Source organism: Carcharhinus amblyrhynchos, chromosome 31 (assembly GCF_965287045.1).
Source record: "Carcharhinus amblyrhynchos chromosome 31, sCarAmb.v2.hapA, whole genome shotgun sequence".
Taxonomy (NCBI): Eukaryota; Metazoa; Chordata; class Chondrichthyes; order Carcharhiniformes; family Carcharhinidae; genus Carcharhinus; species Carcharhinus amblyrhynchos.
Genome location: NC_137354.1, coordinates 6267188 through 6289815, shown reverse-complemented (window position 1 = coordinate 6289815; position 22628 = coordinate 6267188). Strand labels below are relative to the sequence as shown.

The window sequence follows — 22628 nt, the reverse complement described above, 5'->3', positions numbered from 1 at the left end:
GGAGATTTGATAAGAGGTGTACAAAATTATATCAGCTTTAGATGTGGTAGCCCAAATAAAGCTGCTCCCATTAACTTATGGTGTAAGAACAAGAGCTCACACATTGAAACTTTTATAAAAAGATAAAATTTATTTATTAGTCACAAGTAGGTTTACATTAACACTGCAATGATGTCAGTGAAAATCCCCTAATTCCCACACTCTGGTGCCTGTTCGGGTACACTGAGGGAGAATTTAGCATAGCCAATGCACCTAACCAACACACCTTTTGGATTGTGGGAGGACACTGGAGCACCCGAGGGAAACCCATACAAAAATGGGTCTGCACAAGACGGTGGCTCAAGCTGGGAATCAAATCCAGGCCCCCAGCACTGAGAGGCAGCAGTGGTAATCACTGTGCCGCCCTGAAAGATGCAGGGAAGAACTGCTTTCAGCAGTGAACGGGAATTACCTGGAACTCATTGCTTATGGGAATAAAGGAAGCAGAGGCTGTGAATTATTCCAAGAGAAATTGGGTGGGTGGGCAGGCATTTGAGAGAGATAAACGTGTCATGCTGCGGGAATGGGACTATTTAGATGGCTCTGGAAAGCCATGATGGACATGTTGGGCCCAATGGCCTCCTTCTATGCCAAAATGACCATCACCCACAGCAGTGTGGTTGACCCTAAACTGGGATGGCCCAGCAAGCTATGCTGTTCGAGTGCAATTGGGGATGAGCAATGAATGCTGGCACTATCAGTAATACATCACAAAATAATTCTTCTCATTCAGAATTTTAGCCAAGATAATGGAGACACAATACACAAAGATATAGAATTCTGTTTATTTCAAATAAAGCAATGATTTATAATACATTTATACATGTTGCAGGTTATCTTTCTACCAAATAGAGGATGATTAGTGAGGGTAAGAACAGTTTTGTTTCCAAGAATGTGTTGGTGAAGGCATCAGATTGGCAAAGGGCTAAAGCAGTTCACCAATGCCCTCTCAACAGTGGAGAACAATGGCCACAAACATGTAGAAACTGCAATAACCGAGTAATACTGCAGGTGTACAGTACCAACCTGTTGTGTTAGACCTGAAGGTTTTGGGGAAGGTGGGTGGAGGGAGAAAGAAAATGTCAATTTTGCATTCAATGCTGAGGAGATGGGCAAGTTCCCCAGACCGTACCAATGATAACTGCCCTCAGAATGGATTACTGACAATGCCCCTTAAGGGGAAACACCGCCCCACTCCTGGGACAAGCAAAATGTTTTCTTTATCCCAATCATTTATATTAAGCAAACAATTTCTTTTGTGTACGAGGCCGGACACGAGTAAACAAGATAGAACATTCCCATTAACTGGCTTCTGCGTAATCCGATTCCAGGGAGCGTTGTGCCTTTGTCCAGGTTTGCCACATGCTACTTACCAAGAGAACAGCCAGTTTGGGCATTACCAAGAAAGCTGTTTACTCCTAATCTGGGGAGAAGGTGCAATTTCTAATTCCAGCGTACAATAAAAAATGGCTCCACAGAATGCCTCCACTCTGTCAATAAGTCTGAGAGAATATCACCATTCCAAACAACAGTCCAAAGCTTACAGGGAAGCAGACAACAAGAATAATAGCGATATAGTGTTAACTGGCCACTGCTTTAATTTCTCAGGGAGTGGGGAGGGAAAAACTTATTTATTCACTGCCCACATCAAATGATAATGCTACTCAACTTCACATCATAAGCACATCCCGTGTCAATGAACAGAAATTCAAAGTTCCCCGTTCAAGCCACACTCACTGTTAGATACTGTTAAATGTGTAAACCATTAAGACACCAATGTAGAACAGTTCCCCACATTATGCGGCTTGCATAATGTCGCGTTGCCTCCACGATCACGATAAAAGCACCAACTGTACAAATTTAGTTCACATTTTAAAAAAGCTTTACAATAAAAAGTGTGCAGGAAATTGTGCAATTTGCCCAAGTGGTCAAGCGAGTCCCTCAGAAGTAAACTCCATCACAGATTCATGGTGTTAACAGCTTATATTGAATGATTTGAAAATACTTGCTAATCAAATTTAGACTGAGACTCCACATTACATCCAGCTGTGACTCACTATATGTATTTTCCCCACTCCCAAAGTTCTTCGATGCCAAACAGAAGAAACATCATCATTTAGTCAGAAAGCTAATTCTCTAAATTCACAATTTTTTCTAATTATTTGCCATTATTTGTTTGAAAAAAAACAGGGGTGGGGGTGCAGATTTCAGGAGGGGAATGAAATATCCTGGTTCTGATTAAAAACTTGGCAAAGATACCCAAACTGTACGCTACACTGATACAATAATCGCAGGAGAACAGATTCGCAAAACGATTTGCCAAATTAACCATACATTTATAAATCATCGACAGGATTGGTAACCACTCCAGATACATGAGCGCATCTTCGAATGTTAACACCATGCATATGAACAGCACATCCCACCTAGCATAAACTAGTAGCTGAGAGAACTTTCAAACAACGGTTCTCACAGCCTCATCGCAACCGCATGAAACAGAATCTTCGCCGTTTTGCTGGCCACATTTGGATATTCCCAGGTCAATGTTCAAGTTCTGACTGTTCGAAACCTATACAGAAATGGCTCTGGAGGTAGACCATGCCAGTACAGACAAAGTAAGAAGTCTCACAACACCAGCTTAAAGTCTTACAGGTTTATTTGGTAGCACGAGTTTTCAAAGCACTGCCCCTTCTTCAGCTGAGTGAAGAGTTGTGTTCAACTTCAACTCTTTACTCACCTGAAGGAGCAACGCTCTGAAAGCTTGTGCTACCAAATAAACCTGTTGGACTTTAACCTGGTGTTGTGAAACTTCTTACTGTGCTTACCCCAGGTCAATGCCAGCATCTCCACATCAGTACAAATACAGGCAAGAAAATCCTTTTGACTTCTGAATGCTATTTAGACTACCACCTGATTTGGCAAAATGTTGTTGAGGGATGGCCAGAGTGTTGCTGTTCTATTCCGTCTGCAAGGTCTTGTGAGATAGAGTCTCAGAGGGACAGACATACCTGTACAACTTCAAGGACTACCATGCATCTCAAAAAAAATTGGGGCACTAAAAAAAAGAAAACAATTCATACATTTCTGAGACTGATTCAGGTGCGAATTCTCAGCCAACATTTACATAGGAGCTTTAAAAAAGGGTTTCACTTGCAAAGGTAATTCAGATTTTAATCTGGATATAAACACCCGACAATGCAGCAGATCAGAATTCTCTCCTGGTTGGCATTGCGATCTTGTTAAATGATGTATGTCCTGTTTTTTTTTAAGAAAGAAAATAATACTAAAAAAAGACGTAGACAGCTGCAAACTAGTTCAGTCCAGAGTGGCATAGTTTTGTCTCAGGTTCAGTCAATATATTGCGAAAGCCAGCGAAATCCTTCTCCATAACCCTGGCGCTTTAGCACACTGCACATAAACACCTCAAGTGGCCGGGTGTTTAATTCCTTCAGTGGCACAGTCCCCTGGAACAGAACAAGGAGGAAATTTAATATCCCCATAGCATGCAGGAACAGTTTGATTCCAGTTACGGATCGTGTTACTTATAAACAAGGCGACTTGTAAAGCCGATGATCACCCACCGCACCCCCCACCCCAACCACTTCCAGCCTCAAATCAATCACCAAACAGCTCTGAAGGGTGCAGTTGATTTGATTTTAATGTGCACTGCGTCATGTACTGTTGGATTGTATAGAGACAAATAAATGTTAAGAGTATGCATTCTCCAGAGTGAGTCACAGTATAAACTACATTAATAACTCTCATATCATTCCACTTGTATCCTGCAGTATCCTAACTTTCTTGTCTAATGTGCTACAATGTACAGTAAACAGCGAACATGCTTTAAAAGCGGCACAACAGTTAGCACTGCTGCCTCTCAGCACCAGTGACCTAGGTTTGATTCCAGCCTTGGGTCACTGTCCGTGTGTGGAGTTTGCACATTCTGTATAGGTTTCCTCCGGTGGCTCCAGTTTCCTCCCACAGTCTAAAAGATGTGCGGGTTAGGTGGATTGACCATGCTAAAAATTGCCCCTTAGTGTCAGGGGGACTGGGTAGGGTAATGCATGGGGTTACAGGGATAGGGGCTGGGTGGCACTGTGGTCAGTGCAGGCTCGATGGGCCAAATGGCCTCCTTCTGCACTGTAGGGGTTCTATGATGGGATTCTATGATCAACAGTCAGATCATAATGTAGCCATAACATGCGTGCCCAATAACTTTGCAAGTTACACCGTGCATTCACAAGATACACAGATGACGCAAATCGAAGACCTTGATGACGAACTGGAAACCTTCCCAAGTCACGCCCCTCACTATGGGCCGGCCAAGTTATTTGAACCATTTTGTTTTGCCCTTGAGAGTTGGAGAATTGGCTGCGTGTACTCAAAGCTCAGCACTGCAAGCTTTAAACAGAATCAGAATCCTATCACTTCAGCTTCTTTAGCTGTGTCAAGTTCCAAGTGAGCTTCCAGACCTCCACCACTGCTTGCGCCAGCCCATTGCAAGGACATTCACAAGGGCGACGGATTTGGTGGGCAACACACGAAATAGGAGAAGGCCCTTCAGCCCTTCAAGCCTGTTTGCCCTAGTGGCTGATCTTCTATTTCAATGACATTTTCCTGCACTATAGCCCCCTATCCCTTAATGTTTTTAACATGCAGAAAATATGTAGGGAATACAGTCTCCTGTCCTGCTCCTCTCCCCTTAAAAACACAACCAAGATTAGACCTCGTAGCGCTCAGGAGTAGGTAGGGAGAGAGTCAACCCATTTAGGAGGCAGTGAAGCACAAGGCAGCCAATGGATTATCCTGAATGGCAGCTGTTCAACCACAGCCCGTATTCAATCACAGCCCCTTCAACACAGTAAAACACAGCAGTGTGAGACAGAATTTACACCGGGCTACAAGTCTGGTCAAAGTAGTAGGTTTTAAAGAGAGACTTCGAGCAGGAGAAAGGTAGAAAGGGGGAGAGAACATGAACAGAAAATTCTGGAAAATCTCAGCAGGTCTGACAGCATCTAAGTTTATTTATTAGTATCACAAGTAGGCTTACATTAACACTGCAATTAAGTTAGTGTGAAAACTCTCTAGTTGCCACACTCAGGCACCTGTTCGGGTACACTGAGGGAGAATTTAGCACGACCAATGCACCCTAACCAGCACGTCTTTCGGACTGGGGGAGGAAACGCACACAGTGACCCAAGCAGGAATTGAACCTGGTACTTTGAGGCAGCAGTGTTAACCACTGTGGAGAAAATAGAAACAACATTTTGAGTCTGGATGACCCTTTGTCAGAGCTGACAATTAAATGTTGGCTCTGTTCTCTATTCAGATGGTGTCAGACCTGCTGAGATTTTCCAGCATTTTCTGTTTTTGTTTCAGATTCCAGCACCCGCAGTATTTTACTTTTATTTTGTAGAAAGGGGGAGGGGTTTGGGGAAGGAATTCCACAGCTTAGAGCCAAGCCAGTTGAAGGCACTGCCACCAAAGATGAGAAATCTGGAGTGCTTGGGAAGGTGGAGAAAACACTGGGGTCGTTATGCTGCGCTACGGCTATCGGCACCCAGAACAAGGGAAGCAGCTTCTCCATATTAGTCGCATTACCAAGTATCAATATGGTTTACATTATAAATTATTTTAAAACCAGCCTGAAGATGTCTAACAGTCTGATTGAGCTAATTTGTCAGGCTGACTAAGGGTTAATGATTAGCTTTGCTTTTCAAACAGATTAATAATGAATACACAGAGACCTGAAAGATGTGCTGCTTAGGTGTATTGACCCGAACAGGTGTCAGTGTGCGGCGACTAGGGGGTTTTCACAGTAACTTCATTGCAGTGTTAATGTAAGCCTACTTGTGACTCAAATAAACTTTACTATACTTTTACTTTAGACACTTAACAGAACTGGAGCAAATCATTTGACTTTCAAACATTTATTTCACAATGGGCACAGAAGGTGGTGTAGTCTCCCAACACACATCTGTGTGGCAGTTTGAGGATGTGAATTAATTTCAGCTTACCAGACACGAGTCAGCACAGGACCATACCTGACAGTGCCAATAAGTAATCTCTGGCGGCCAGCCAGGGTTACAAGACAGAGGTTCATTCAGGTGCGACACTAAGAGTGGTGCTCCCAAAAATGGCTGTACAGCAAATTCACTGCCAGGTATTGACCATGCTTTCTATAACCCCCTGTGTGCCAATCCCAGGGTGGTCTACCAAGCTTAGCACGTGCGGTAGACAAGTTGAAGGGCAGTATCGAAGGGAAATGGCTCTGGAGGATGGGGGATAATTGCATCAGGATACACACAGAGACTTCCCATCCCGTTTTAGTGCCATACATTGCCACCATTTATGTATTTCAGTCATCAATTTCTAAGTCCATGTTTCTAATAAAAACTTCCCGAGTAAACTTTTCACTCTGTGATCACACACTCCTTCCAGTAATGGTCCTGCAACCAGCCAGTTAGAGCGGGAGGAGCCAGTGGGAGGAAAGCCAGTTAGCAAGTACTGCTGACAGCACCACATTCCCACAATTTACATATTAGTCTGTTGAGCAATAACTACAAAGCAGTTAAATCTATGCTTTAGCTTTAATGGGGGCGGGGGGCAGGGGGCAGGGGGGGTGGGTGGCGGCAATGATCACTTTTAATTAAACTTTTTTTTATTTAGCAAGGCTAGTGGGTGTTATGTGATATACTGCAGTGTGGCTCATGATGTGAAATGTAGCTGATCGAAGAGCCCACTTTACAGTTCCCAGCTCCTGTCTCTGATTAGCTGGGAGCTCTATACAATGCAAAAGCAGAGCAGCCTCTCATGAATCAGAACAGGGGAGATGGTGGTGTATGGTAATATTATTGGATTAGTAATCCAGAGATCCAAGCTAATGCTCTGGGAACATGGGTTCAAATCCCACCACTGCAGCTGCTAGAACTGGAATTCAATTAATAAATCTGGAATTATAAAGTTAGCCTGGATTGGTAACATGACAGCTAGCATGGATTGCTCACCAATCTGCCGTCCTTTCTTGGCCTGGCCCATGTGTGATTCCAGACCATAAGAACGTGGCTAATGCTTAACTGCCCCCTGAAATAACCTTCCAAGCTATTCAGTTCAAGGGCAATAGACCTTCCTCAATGTCACCCACATCTCAAGAAACAATGTAGAAACAGAAAAGATGCTGGTGAGGAAAAGAGACTCTAAACAATTGAGTTAAGATCAGGATGATATATCGGGTTTTGATGCTGTTCTGCATTTACACTCAGAACCACAGAACTGTTATGACACAGAAGGAAGTCTATCTATAGCAGCTCTCCAAACGAACATCATGACTTAGTGCAATCCCCTGTCTTTTCCCTGTACTCCTGCATATTGTTTCCATTCATAGAATCCCTTCATTGCAGGAGGCTGTTTGCCCATCAGGTCTATTATCGACAACAATCCCACCCAGGCCCCAACCCCGTAATCCCATATATTTACTCTGCTAATCCCCCTGACATTAGCGTGGCCATTCAACCTAACCCGCTCATCTCTGGAATGTGGGAGGAAACCAGAGCACCTGGAGAAAACCCACGCAGACACAGGGAGAATGTGCAAACTCCACACAGCAACCTGAGGCCGGACTTGAATCCGGGTCCTGGCGCTCTGAAGCAACAGTGCTAACCACTGGGCCGCCATCTAACGCCCTCGATGACATTACTGTTACTAGAGAGGTGGTGCTCGACAGACTGGAGGGGCTGATTGTGGACAAGTCGCCAGGACCGGATGGAATGCCTCCGAGGGTTCTGAAAGAAATGGCGGAGGTGATAGTGGGTGCCTTGGTGGTTATTTTCCAGACGTCGCTGGATTCCGGAAAAGTGCCGGAAGATTGGAAAACGGCTAATGTTACGCCGTTGTTTAAGAAGGGTGCCAGGCAAAAGGTGGGGAATTATAGGCTGGTTAGTTTAACGTCTGTTGTAGGTAAAATGTTAGAATCCGTCATCAAGGAGGAAATAGAGAGGCATCTTGAGGGGAACTGCTTGATAGAGCAGACGCAGCACGGTTTCGTTAAAGGGAAGTCATGTCTGACAAATTTACTGGAGTTCTATGAGGATGTGTCTAGGGCGGTGGATAGAGGAGAGCCGGTGGATGTGGTCTTTCTTGATTTTCAGAAGTCGTTTGACAAGGTACCTCACAAGAGGTTATTGCAGAAGGTCAGGGGGCATGGAGTTGGGGGTAGGGTGTTAGCGTGGATAGAGGACTGGTTGTCAAATAGGAGGCAGAGAGTGGGGGTCAATGGGTGCTATTCGGATTGGCGGTTGGTGACTAGTGGAGTGCCCCAGGGGTCGGTGCTGGGGCCTCAGCTATTTACCATTTATATAGATGATCTGGAGGAGGGAACCGAGTGTAGGGTGTCGAAATTTGCTGATGACACCAAAATTGGTGGAAAGGCAAATTGTGCGGAGGGTGGGGAGAGTCTACAGAAGGATCTAGATAGGCTGGGCGAATGGGCCAGGAAATGGCAAATGGAATTTAATGTTGGCAAGTGCGAGGTGGTGCACCTTGGTAGGAATAATGGTAGGATTATTACTTACGTGGAGAAAAACTGCAGCAGGCGACGGTGCAGAGGGACCGCGGGGTCCTTGTGCATGAGTCGCAAAAACCCAGCTTGCAGGTGCAGCAGGTGGTCAGGAAGGCGAATGGGATGCTGGCCTTCATCGCGAGGGGGATTGAATATAAAACTAGGGAGGTCTTGCTGCGGCTGTATAGGGCATTGGTGAGGCCGCAGCTGGAGTACTGTGCACAGTTTTGGGCACCGTACTTACGCAGGGATATTTTGGCCTTGGAGGGAGTGCAGAGGAGGTTTACTAGGCTGATGCCGGAATTGAGGGGGTTGAGCTGAGGAGAGGCTGAATAAATTAGGCTTGTACTCATTAGAGTTTAGAAGAATGAGGGGAGATCTCATTGAGACGTATAAGATGATGAATGGGATGGATAGGATAGAGGTGGAGAGACTCTTCCCGCTCAGAAAGGATAGTAGGACTAGGGGGCACAGCCTCAAGATAAAAGGGGGGCGGTTTAGAACGGAGTTGAGGAGGAACTTCTTCACTCAAAGGGTGGTGAATCTCTGGAATTCTCTGCCCATTGAAGTGGTGGAGGCTGCCTCGCTAAATATTTTTAAGACGCGGGTTGATGTGTTTTTGATAAGAGAGGGGATTAAGGGTTATGGGGAGAGGGCGGGAATGTGGAACTGAGCCACGACAGATCAGCCACGATCTTATTGAATGGCGGGGCAGGCTCGAAGGGCTAGATGGCCTACTCCTGCTCCTATTTCTTATGTTCTTATGTTCTCTTCAATGCCTCGACTGAACATGCCTCCATCACATTTCCAGGCCGAGTATTCCACACCCAGCCACTCGCTGCATTGAAAGGTTTTTTCTCACACCCCAAGTTGAGTTGTAAAAACTATATGTCCTTCAGTGGTGTGTGAGATGTGAAAACCACTTGCCAGACATGGAACTTCTTGTATAAATGCATCCTATGAGGCCCACATCTTAGACAACCCAGCTCATAAGAAATACTCAAAGTAATCAGGAACAATAAATAGGTAGCAAACAACAGAAAGACTTGAATTCAGGCCATCTGAAAGCTCTTTACAGAAAGATGGAAACCAGAAGGAGGATAGGCCATTCAGCCCTTCAAACCTGCTTCACCATTCATTTTGATTATGGCTGATCAAATTCATCTCGATTCCTCTTCTCCCCCTCCTGCCAATAGAAACTAATTTATAACCAACTAAGCACTTTTTAAAAGGATTGTAGCCCCTCCAGTGAGGTAGGAAATACAGCAATTTGCATATGGCATGACCCCATGAAAAGCAATGGGTTCATGACCAGATCACATGTTTGCATTGAAAGTTCGACTGTGCGCTAAGTATTGTCCAGGTCACCTGGGAGTTCTCCCATTTCCTTCTTCCAACAATACCATGGAAGCTTGTAAGTCCTAACCAACAGGGCAAACCGGACCCCACTTGAGTACCTCATCTGAAAGGTATCATCTCCCTCGGCACTGCACAGAGACTGAAATTTTGTGCTCAAGTCTCTGGAGGGGAATTTAAACCTGACTTTCTGACCCAAGAGGCGAGTGAACGCTTGCTATTGAGCTCCAGCTAGCGGATCTAAAAATGTACCCAGCAAACAAAATCCACCCACTCACCGCTGTGGCAAAGCCTCTCGCTTTGCAAGATTTAAAAAAATTCAGCATTGTTGAAAGGTCAAACAGACACGAAAGGTAGGAACAAGACCCTTTGATCTACCCACAGTCTAATTGACAGAGGTGCTTAGCTTACAAGCTCAATCAGATTTTATCTTCCAAATTAAAGAACAACCAGTAATCTGTCTCATTTTATTCAGTGCTAAGTTTGACCTAGTTTTGCTTTTACTGCATTCCTGCCTGATCTGCAGTCATTAGCAATAGGAGTTCCTATGTACTTGCTGCCAATTGTCATAGGAATGACGCACATGGTTCAGTAAACTTAGCCTCCTCAATTGGCCAACTGATGTCTAAGATGTTGCAATTTCCACGTTAAATTGCCAGTCAATGCCGTGTTGGATGGTCTCCACCACAACTGGTCTGAGTGGCAATGGGCCAGAGCTGGAAAAGAGCAAGGCAGTGCTTGCTCGATCAGAGTCAGGCTTTCTGGAAAAGGCAGGCTTCTGGGTCTGAGGTGAAGGTAGGGTCAGGATCGGCTGCGACTGCTGACTCCCCCGACTAGCTGTTAGAACATGCTGCTAGCGCTCATAGTAGACTGGCCATCTCAACGAGGTACCAAGCCTGTAGGATCAATCCCCAGCAAGAATCAGAACCTTCAATTATTCTCCTTTTCAGGGATCACTACATTAACAAGTCCCATCTGCTAATACCCCTGATTGATGTCCTATACTGAATAAAATAAAATTCTGTGGAAAATAGATGGCTACTCCGATGTAGTACTGAAGGGGTCGGTACGGCATGGTGGCACAGTGGTTACTGCTGCCTTTCAGCGCTAGGTTCAATTCCGGCCTTGGGTCACTGTCTGTGTGGCGTCTGTACATTCTCCCCGTGTCCGCGTGGGTTTCCTCCGGGTGCTCCGGTTTCCTCCCGCAGTCCAAAGATGTGCAGGTTAGGTTAAGTTAATCGGCCACGCCAAACTGACCCTGGTGTCAGGGGACTTAGCAGGATAAACATGTGGGGTTACAGGAATAGGGCCTGAGTGGGATTGTGGTTGATGCAGACTCAATGGGTTGAACGTAGGGATTCTATGAGTCCTGCACTGTTTCAAGGCGAGACATTAAATTGAGGTTGCATCTGCGTACGTTCCAGTGGATGTCTAACTTCTCCTGGCACGGTCCAAGGAATGTTTATTTATTAGTGTCACAAATAGGCTTATCTTAATGAAGTTACTGTGAAAATCCCCTAGTCACCACACTGCGGCACCTGATCAGGTACACTCAGGGAGAATTTAGCATGGCCGATGCATCTAACGTAACTGGAGGAACGGTAACCACTCCTCCCTCAACCAACACAAAATCACAGGTTGATAGGTCATTCTGCCAGGTTTCCCTGTATGTGCCATTTGCTGTGTGTGAAGGCAGATGCTCAGGTGCTTTACAAATGATGGTCTTTCTTCATTAACTTTACCTTCCCTGTCGTTTGTCCGTACAGGCCAAAGATTTCTCGAAGCTTCTCCTCACTGATGGCCTCTGATCGGTCGATTTTATTGCCCAGGATGAGAACGGGAACGTTGGATATTGTTTCATCCGTCATTAGTGCCTGGGAGAGAGAGGGGGCGGAGGGAGAGACAGGGTAGAGAAAGAAAGAGTGGTTTTTATTTCAAAAACATGCAGTAAACAGAAGTATAAATAAACAGCCTTTGTCTGAGACACGTTCTTCAGCAGTGGTTCACTGCAAAACCAATAACACCAGCAACATAATTTGCAGGAGACCAGATCACCCACAATGCTTATTTTTGATATGCTATCTGTCACAGTTATGATACTTCCTTCTTGTGTTGTTAGCATCAAATGCATGATGTAGCTCAGGGCCAGTGTTACAGCTTTTTTTTGTTCCATTTCCTTCCTCTGCAATGCTGTTGTGGAGCAATGACTAACATGACAGCAGATTTAGAGGTACAGGATAGGTACGGCAGATTTTTTGTACATGGGGCCGTTCAGTCCCTCCAACCTGTTCCACTGCCATTCAATGATAATGGCTGACCTGCCCTGTAACTCAGTCCATTCTTGTCTGAGCTGCTGGGCAGTGATGAGTTGCTCCAATTCCTGTGTGTTGCTAACCCCAAGGAACTGAGGCCATAAATGAGAATGCACAAGTTTGTGCTGACTGAGGGTGAAAAGGCGTCCCCCTTTCACAATTTGGCATCTAAAGCCACCTTGTAACATGCTGTGAATTTTCTATGCAAGGATCCTCACCCAGCAAGGAGCTCCTCAACATTGTTCAACTTACATCAAGCTCAACTTTGGATTCGGCAAGTCGTGAGTGATCTGCACAGTCAACCAGGAAAACAATCCCATTAATGGCAGGGAGGTAGTTCTTCCAGACCCGGCGGGCTGTAAATAACCAGCAACATTTCAATACAACATTAAATACAAGACAGTCATTGACAAATCTAACAAGGAATTCAGGAAGGACTTATTTACCCAGAGAGTGGGGCAGCATGGTAGCCTCACAGTGCCAGGGATCCGGGTTCAATTCTGGCCTTGGGTCACTGTCTGTGGAGAGTTTGCATCCCTGTGGATTTCCTCCAGGTGCTCCAGTTTCCTCCCACAGGTTAGGTGGATTGGCCATGCTAAATTGCCCCTCAGTGTCAGGGGGATTAGGCAAAAGTGGGGTTATGGGGATAGGGCCTGGGTGGGATTGTGGTTGGTACAGATTTGATGGGCCGAATGACCTCCTACTGCACTGTAGGATTCTATGATTTCTATGAGTGATGAAAATATGGAACTTGCTACCACGTGGAAGACCTGCAAATAGCAGACGTGGATTTAAGGGGAACCTAAATAAATATGAGGGAGATAAAGGATGTGCAGATAGGATGAGATGAAAAGGAATAGGAGGAGACTGGTGTGCATTATAAACATCACCACGGACCAGTTAGACCAAATGGCTTGTTGCTGTGATTTCTATTTAATGCTAAGTAAAACTAGGACCAATCAACATTACCGTTTAATTTGAAAGTGCAGAAATTTGTTCATTTGGTATATTTCAGAAAACCCAATGGGTTGCAAATAATTGCAGCCTTCGCTCATCTTTCAAATGAAGGTTCTTGAATTTAGGTCAACACTAGAAAATGCCACCAACAGCTCCCCAGTATATGGCTCATGTGCCTTGGAATGGTTAGAAGCAAAGGCCAGGCACGGTGGTACAGTGGTTAGCACTGCTGCCTCCCGGTGCCAGGGACCTGGCTTCAATTCCAGCCTTGGGTCACTGTGTGGAGTTTGCATGTTTCCCCCCCAGTGTCTGCGTGGGTTTCCTACAGGTCCTCCGGTTTCCTCCCACAGTCCAAAGATGTGCAGATGAGGTTGATTGGCCATACTAATTTCTCCCTTAGGATCAGGGGGATTAGGAGGGTAAATGAGAGGTTATGGTAATAGGGCCTGGGTAGGGTTGTTGTCAGAGCGAGCTCAATGGGCTGAATGGCCTCCTGCTGCATGGTGGGGATCCTACACTGCATCCAGCAGACACCAGAATCTCACAGGCCAAGCAGTCAGTCTTTTAATGAAAAGTGCTATCGATATAGGTGATATATACATAGGGTCCATAGAATCCTACAGTGCAGGAGGCAGCCATTTGACCCATCAAGTCTGAACCAACCTCAATACCACCTAAGCCCTATCCTCATAACCCCATGCATTTCCCCTAGCTAGTCCCCCTGACACTACAGGTAATTTAGATGGTCAATCCATCTAATCCATACATATGTACACATATAGGTCAATAGCACACTGGGTGTGTATCTACACCGAGTGATCTGCAATGGCTCAAGGGGGGCCAGCTCAATACCACCTTCTCTAGGGCAATGAGGTCTGTGAAAGAATAAAAGGAGTAACTGACCAAATGGTGAAATATTACAGGTTGCTCTGAGAGATGTGGTGAGGCTTTTAGTCACATGCTTGACTGCAAATTACAAATCTGTATTAAGAGTGACCCTCTTCACACTTTCCTGACAATTTTCTCTCACTCTCCCCATTCTCTCAAAAAAAAATCCAAAACAAAAAGGGCTCTTTGGTGGGATACAGTCCTGTGATATTATCCAAATGTCCACCTGCAAGCCAGCCAAGGCACCGATAACAGCTTGCATTGCATACAACATCTTTAACTCAAAGTGTTTCACAGGAGCAGAGTCGCTGCAAGAATTGATACTGGGCCAACAAAGGAAAGGTGACCAAAATGTCAGTCAAAGAAGCAGGCTTGAAGGCAAGCTAAATCCCTTCCTTCTTCAGCAAAGGCTACAGATGGACATATGGCCTTCCAAAAGGGGTTGTTAGATTGGGATTGAGAGCAGAGTTTTGGTTCGTTATCACTTATCCCCCGAATCTGAGGGCACCGATGTGAATTATAGCTTGGTTGAGATCAGACGTATTTTTCAGCTGAAATATGACACATTCTGATGAAAAACCAAGTAGATTTTATCTGCTTATTCCCAGCATCGTACCTTGTGCGTGACCCCCAAGATCAAACGTAGTGAACGTCATTCCCGCAATCGTCAGTTCTTCTGAGGCTACGGCAATAAAGAGACACCAGTTAGGGGTAGCAATCCCAGTGAGCTGCAAGTAAACATGACAAGCAAACAAACGCAGAGGTGTTTCCACACGCATAAATGTCAGGGGTAGGTACAACTGTGAACTAGATCTGCGACTGTTTGCACACACGTTGCTCAATTGCCACTGATCAACTGGTGTTCATTCACCTCGTGACAGTACCGGGGCTTAGAGGGAGCAGATACAAATTGCAGTTGCGCTGTTTGTAAACCTGCAGGTGACTGTAACTCACGGCATCCTGTGTTGTGGCACAGCAGCATCTGTAGCAGCAAAGTGCCACCACTAGGTGGAGCGTCATCAGTCCCAGATCCCCAAACCTGCACCTCAAACATCACCACTGCAATCTGAGGGAAAGTCAGAGGGAGTGGAGGGAAGGAAGGAATGAAGAGACAGTGGACAAATACTTGACCATGGGTTCACATCCCACCACAGTGGCAAGTGAAATTTAATTTGAAAGAAGAAATCTGGAATTGAAAGCTAGTATTAATGGTGACCTATCACCAATTGTCGTAAAAACCATCTGGTCACTAATGTCCTTTAGGGTAAGAAATCTGCCGCCCTTACCTGGTCTGACCTACATGTGACTCCAGACCCACTCTAAAACTTCAACTTACTGGTCCAGCAAGTCTCAGGTCAAAGGCAGTCAGGAGTTAGGGATGGGCAACAAATGGTGACCCTTGTCAGCGACACCCACAACCCATAAAAGAATTTTTTAAAAAAGGACATCAATGAGAATGATGTCCTGGTCAGACCCCACTTGGAGTACTGTGCTCAATTCTGATCGCCTCATTACAGAAAGGACGTGGAAGCCATAGAAAAGGTGCAGAGGAGATTTACAAGGATGTTGGCTGGATTGGGTGGCATGCCTGATCAGGTCTTTTCTCCTCGGAGAGACAAAGGATGAGGGGTGACCTGATAGAGGTGTACAAGATGTTGACAGTTATTGATCGAGTGGATTCTCAGAGGCTTTTTCCTAGGGCTGAAATGGTTGCCACAAGAGGACACAGGTTTAAGGTGCTGGGGAGTAGGTACAAAGGAGATGACAGGGCTAAGTTTTTCACTGAGGGTGGTGGGTGCGTGGAATCGGCTGCTGGCAGTGGTGGTGGAGGAGGCAGATTCGATAGGGTCTTTTAAGAGACTTTTGGATAAGTGCATGGAACTTAGTAAGATAGAGGGTTATTGGTATGCCTAGCTGGTAGGGACACGTCCGGCGCAACTTGTGGGCTGAAGGGCCTGTTTGTGCTGTAGTTTTTCTATGTTTCTATGAGAAGGGGCAGGAGGGAGAGTACATAACGAGAGAGAATTCATAAACGTGCACGGTGGCACAGTGGTTAGAACTACTGCCTCAACGCCAGGGACCCAGGGTCAATTCCTGGCTTGGGTCACTGTGTGTGGAGTCTGCACTTTCTCTCCATGTGTGCATGGGTTTCCTCTGGGTGCTTCGGTTTCCTCCCACAGTCAGAAAGACATGCTGGTTGGGTGCATCGACCGTGCTAAATTCTCCCTCAGTGTACCTGAACAGGCACCAGAGGAGATTTTCACAGTAACTTCATTGCAGGCTTAATGTAAGCCTATTTGTGACACTAATAAATAAACATACACACACACGCACACACACACACACGTTATCATGTATTTTATAGCTTAAACTTAAAAAAAAATTCTTCCACAGTGGTCATTGCTGGTTAGACCAGTATTTATTATCCATTTCTAATTGCCCTTGTGAAGGAGATGGTGAACTTCGTTCTTGACTGTGCATGTGGTGTGGACACATGCAGAATGCAGTTAGGAAGGAAGTTTCTGGATTCCAGTGATAGAGAACGGCGAAGTTGCAGGTGGTGAGGGTGGCAGTCCCATACATCTGCTGCCCTTGACTTTCTGGCTGGCAGGGGTCCCCAGTTTGGAAGGCGCAGTTGAAGGAGAACTTGCATGGAGTTGAGTTACATTTTCTTGCAAATCTCCCATCCCTTGACTGCGCTGACTTTTACCGCAGTATGCCTCCATTGGTGTGGACAGCTCCCTGCTAACCTGCACACAAAGGTCACTCCCATAGTCGATTCAAGAAAGTTTTAACAGGCTGTTCACCCAGGAACAGTGCCACACGCCAGCCAAATTCTACCATTCCAGAGGGTGACCATCAGCACAGAATCCCTGGCTCATTCTTTCCTTGATGCTGGCGCAGGAATATTTGAGGTTGACAGCAACACTCCAAAACCTTCTCTCTCATTCAATTCATTTGGCACCAACCAAGAATCAAATGTGGGACTTCTGGCCTGGATGACTGAAAACATTCTGCTTTTCCTGTTCACCTAGCTGCATTTCACAGAACTCATGGGTAACATACAAATTCCTATTGATTTGGACATGCTGTAGCTTAAGTTGCCAATCCCCAGAATCACAGTGTTCTGATTTAGGATTTTCCAGCAATGAATCACAAAGAAAGGCCTTTCCACCTCTTCCAGCTAAGAAAATTCAGCAGGAGAAGGCACCAGATCAGAAAACTGAAATATAAATTAAGTCTTGGCTTTGTAGGCAACAGTCAAGGGGCTAGGGTTGAATATCACTACAGCCTTTTGCTATATTGACTTTACTCACTCAAGCCATCATTGAGGCAGGAGAAGCTGAGGAACATATACAAACAGGTTAGAGTTGTGCCCCAGCCAAATGAGTGCCCAGCTTTTGCAAAGAGAGAATCCTGGCACTGTGTGCCAGTGAGTCAATTTGTAAGTACTTACTGGGATGTAGCGTAGGAACATGCTGTCCCAGTCTGTTATCTTTCAGCATGTGCAGCAAGGTGGTTTTGCCAGCATTATCCAAGCCCAGGAAGACCAATTTTCCCGATTTCTTATATAGCCCTGGCAAAGTAAAACCATAAGATATGAATTATAGGCCGCTTCTGTTAGACACATTTCTCAGTTTAACCAAATGGGGCGTTTATCCCATGGTGCTTTTTTGAAGAAGGGCAAGGGAGTTCGCTGGTATCCTGGCCAATATTTATCCCTCAATTAAGATCAATAAAATTAGATTATTTTTTCATTATCACCTTGTTTCCTCTGAGAGCTGGCTGTGCATACTAGCTGCTTGCTATTGTGTTTGTGTTATTGTATTAAAAATGGCATGTTTATTGTTGATGCAGCTTTATTCATACAACTCAGAATCCCCACAGAAGGAGGCCATTCGGCTCACAGAGTCTGCACCAACCACAATCCCACCCAGACCCTGTCCCCACAACCCCATCCGTTACCCTAGCTAGTCCCCCTGACACTAGGGTTAATTTAGCATGGCCAATCCACCTTACCCACACATCTTTGGCATGTGGGAGGAAACCGGAGCACCCAGAGGAAACCCACGTAGACACGGGGAGAATGTGCAGACTCCGCACAGACAATGACCGAGGCCGAAATTGAACCCGGTGTGCCACCGTGCTGCCCAATATCAGGTGTTAATCTTTATAATTTATTATTGTGCCTTGGTATTGTATTCTGGCTTATAATTTGAAAGTATAATGTACTTTTTATTTGTAAACAGATGGATAGATAAAAAGATTGACTTCAAGCCCTTTTTGAGATGTTCTGAGGTAGCGAGAGGCACTATATTAATGTATCACTATTTTCTTTTAGTTACAAACATCTCATTCGATAAAAACTTCAATTCTAGCTGAGTGTTGTTATGCTGTTAGTGGTAGGACAGGGGAAGATTTGTTGCTTCCAAAGACCCCTACCGCATATATTATTCAGCTGTGTCACTTTAAAGGTAGAAGTTTTATTTGCCAAATCTTCTTAACTGTCCTTGGATCGGTTATCAACAAATTTAACAAACGGTGCCAATGACAAAAGTTTGAATGCATTACATTTGAAGTGCAACTTTCCAGCTCTATGGCCTGACTGAAATATAGTTAACGTCACGTCTATAGTTGCTAGCTCAGAGCTTAATCAGCTGCTTAACGAGAGAAGAGTCATAGAGGTTTACAGCATGGAAACAGGCCCTTCGGCCCAACTTGTTCATGCTGCCCTTTTAAAACCACAAACTAGTCCCAGTTGTCCTCATTTGGCCCATATTTCTCCATACCCATCTTACCCATGTAACTGTCTAAACGCTTTTCAAAAGACAAAATTGTACCCGCCTCCACTACTATCACTAGCAGCTTGTTCCAGACACTCATCACCCTCTGTGAAAAAATTACCCCTCTGGACACTTTTGTATCTCTCCCCTCTCACTTTAAACCTTTGCCCTCTAGTTTTAGACTCTCCTGCCTTTGAGAAAAGATGTTGACCACCTAGTTGATCTATGCCCCTCATTATTTTATAGACCTCTATGAGATCACCTCTATGTCTCCTACGCTTAGAAGGTCAAAAGCACTTAACGTTAATGTTAAAATACTGTGGCGCTGGAATCTGAAGCTAAAAACAGAAAATGCTGGAAAACCTCAGCAGGTTTGACAGCATCTGTGGAGGGAAAATACGGCCAACATTTTGAGTCTAGATGACCCTTCGTCAGAGCTGTGAAATCTGAGCAAGGCTCTGACGAAGACTTGAAACGTTGGCTCTATTCTCTCTCCACAGATGCTATCAGATCTGCTGAGATTTTAGAGCATTTTCTGTTCTTTAATGTTATATTGGAACCTGGTTGTTGCAAAAGTACGAGTCAAATGTCAGCATCTCAGGACTTGTACTTTTAATTGTGTCTTGCACTGATGGGGGTAAACTCAATATACAAAGCCCCACCACTCTACTTGTTTCCAATGTGCAGCAAGCACACTCTCAAACCACTGAGTTTATCAAGCTATGGAATCTAATGTGAACACCTTTAAACACCTGGTTTCACATGATGCTGAAGTTACACTTGGGCAGCACGGTGGCACAGTGGTTAGCACACAGTGCCAGGAACCCTGGTTCGATTCATGGCTTGGGTCACCATCTGTGCGGAGCCTGCATGTTCTCCCCATGTCTGTGTGGGTTTCCTCTGCGTGCTCCAGTTTCCTTCCACAGTTCTAAAGATGTGCTGGTTAGGATGCACTGGCCATGCTAAATTCTCTCTCAGTACAACTGAACAGGCACCGGAGTGTGGCGACTAGGGGTTTTCACAAAAACTTCATTGCAGTGTTAAATGCAAGCCTACTTGTGACACCAATAAACAAAATAAACTGTTCACGATACCAACCCATGCAGTTTGTGGCATCTTTTCCAATGGATTATGTCCCAGAGTCAGATTCAAACCGGATGACGGAGCCACAAAGTCACTTTAGTGTTGCTCCCACCTACAATCTGCAGCCACCGGAGACAGTGCGCAGGAATAACACAGATATAAACAACACAGGATGTGGCTTGGAGTCACTTACCCAGAAACTGTAGCATGCTGGTGAAACCATTGTACAGCCAGTCGAGAAGGCCCGACATTGCTGAATTGGGACACACCTGCAACAGGAAGGCGGCAAACTCAATTCACAGAAGATTCTACAAAGGGTCGTGAATGTAGACCAATCCATCACGCAAACCAGCCTCCCATCCATTGACTCTGTCTACACTTCCTGCTGGCTTGGCAAAGCAGCCAGCATAATTAAGGGCCCCCACGCACTCCGGACATTCTCTCTCCCACCTTCTTCCATCAGGAAAAAGATACAAAAGTCTGAGGTCACGTTCCAATTGACTCAAGAACATCTCCTTCCCTCCAGCTGTCAAGACTTTTGAATGGATTTACCTTGTATTAAGTTAATCTTTCTCTACACCCTAGCTATGACTGCAACACTACATTCTGTAGCCTCTCTTTCTCTGTGAACAGAATGCGTTGTTTGTATAGCACGCAAGAAACAATACTTTTCACTGTATACTAATACATGTGACAACAAATCAAATCAAAACCCTGAAAATGTGAGCGCCAGTGCAAAGGTTAAAGCAGAGGAATAGAAGTGGGCCATTCAGCCCCTCAAACCTGTGCTGTCATTCACTGAGATTACAGCTGGACTGAACCTCAACATCATTTCCCTTGGCTTTATACCCCTTGGATTGCTTAATTAGTAAAAATCCTTTAAATTAATTCAGCTACTATTTCTTTTTGTGGGAGAAAGCTTCATATTTCTACCACCTTGGTGGGAAGAAGTGATTCTGAACTTCTCTGGTGCATTAGATTTAAGGTTACGCTCTCCTGCTGCACCCTACCCCTCCCCCCCCAACCCCCCACCATGAAAGGTTTCCCTCAAATTATTCTTTCAATCTCTGAACAAGGTCAGATACAGTTTTCAATTCAATCAGCTTTAATTAAAACCAACTTTCATCTGGAACTTTATCGAATGTCTTCTGGAAACCTATATCCTACTTACTATGTTGGTTGCTTCCAATTCTGTTAGCTCTCTCTATAAGACTAAATTTACAGAGATGTTCTTGATGTCGAATAAGGTTAACTAGAGGTTTAACTCTGCAACTATGGGAACAACTGAGGCATTGATGAAAAACAGAGCAACTTTAAAGCCATTTTTGCAGAAAGAGGACATTTGTTCTCTTTGAGTAACTGTCTAAAGACAAATTAAACAAAAAGCAGAAATACTTTAGCAGCTATGAGGGACGAGTAATACACGAGGGTAAGGTCAGTGATTAGACTTAACTGAGGGTGACAAAATCTACCACTGTATAGGCTAAAAGGAGAATGAAAAAATGATTCACTGTGGTAACGTTGGTAAGGTTTTGTTGGGGGACTATGGGGGGTGGTGGGGGGAGAAGCTGGGGGGGTGGGGGAACTATGGGGGGTGGTGGTGGGGGGGACTATGAGGGGTGGTGGGGACTGTGAGGGGTGGTGGTGGGGGGGGGACTGAGAGGGGTGGTGGTGGGGGGGGGAACTGAGAGGGGTGGTGGTGGGGGGGGACTGAGAGGGGTGGTGGTGGGGGAGGGGACTGAGAGGGGTGGTGGTGGGGGGGGGGCTGAGAGGGGTGGTGGTGGGGGGGGGGCTGAGAGGGGTGGTGGTGGGGGGGGGGGCTGAGAGGGGTGGTGGTGGTGGGGGGGGGGGCTGAGAGGGGTGGTGGTGGGGGGGGCTGAGAGGGGTGGTGGTGGTGGGGGGGGGACTGAGAGGGGTGGTGGCGGGGGGGGACTGAGAGGGGTGGTGGCGGTGGGGGAGACTGAGAGGGGTGGTGGTGGGGGGGGGACTGAGAGGGGTGGTGGTGGTGGGGGGTCTGTGGTGGGGGGGTACTGCGGTAGGGGGGACTGAGAGGGGTGGTGGTGGGGGGGGGGACTGAGAGGGGTGGTGGTGGTGGGGGACTGAGAGGGGTGGTGGTGGTGGGGGGGGGGACTGAGAGGGGTGGTGGTGGGGGGGGGACTGAGAGGGGTGGTGGGGGGGTACTGCGGTGGGGGGTTGGTGGTGGGGGATTCTGGGGGGGCGGTGGCGAGAATAGGGGGCGAATGTGGGAATGAGGGGTGGAGGAGGGGGTAGTGTGCTGGGCTCCTGCTCCAACTCCTCACTCAATCAGCGCCCCCCGGGGGGGGGAGGCCGCTCGGCCCAGCCAGCCGCTGCTAGCTCACTGAGTGATCTCCCTTACTGGTCCCAACTGCAGCCGGATTCGATCTCCGGGAATGGACTCAACCGCCCCCTGCGACACCCTCCCCTCCCCGCCCCGCCCTCGGCCCACCGGGCTCCGGGCCTCCCGCTCCCACTCACCGGCCGCCGCTGCCCTCCGCCCCGCACCCGGAAACACTGTCACTGACTGCTTCCGGGGTCACACAGAGATAGTCAGCTGACCCAGAGAGAGAGAGAGAATGTGAAATAGAGAATGTGTGAGAAATAGGGAGAGACAGTGTGAAATAGAGAATGTGT

The 22628-nt window shown here is 46.1% G+C and overlaps 1 protein-coding gene across 1 annotated transcript; it reads right to left on the bottom strand.

Moving 5' to 3' along the window:
* Positions 1-810: 810 nt before the first annotated feature.
* On the bottom strand, positions 811-22510 carry sar1aa (secretion associated, Ras related GTPase 1Aa). Its single transcript, XM_080215683.1, has 7 exons — positions 22473-22510; positions 20170-20245; positions 17567-17686; positions 14726-14791; positions 12517-12620; positions 11695-11826; positions 811-3503 (listed from the first exon to the last, which is right to left on the bottom strand). The coding sequence occupies exons 2-7, from the start codon at positions 20225-20227 to the stop codon at positions 3387-3389; spliced, it is 597 nt and encodes a 198-aa protein (XP_080071809.1). The 5' UTR covers positions 20228-20245; positions 22473-22510; the 3' UTR covers positions 811-3386.
* Between the last annotated feature and the right edge of the window lie 118 nt (positions 22511-22628).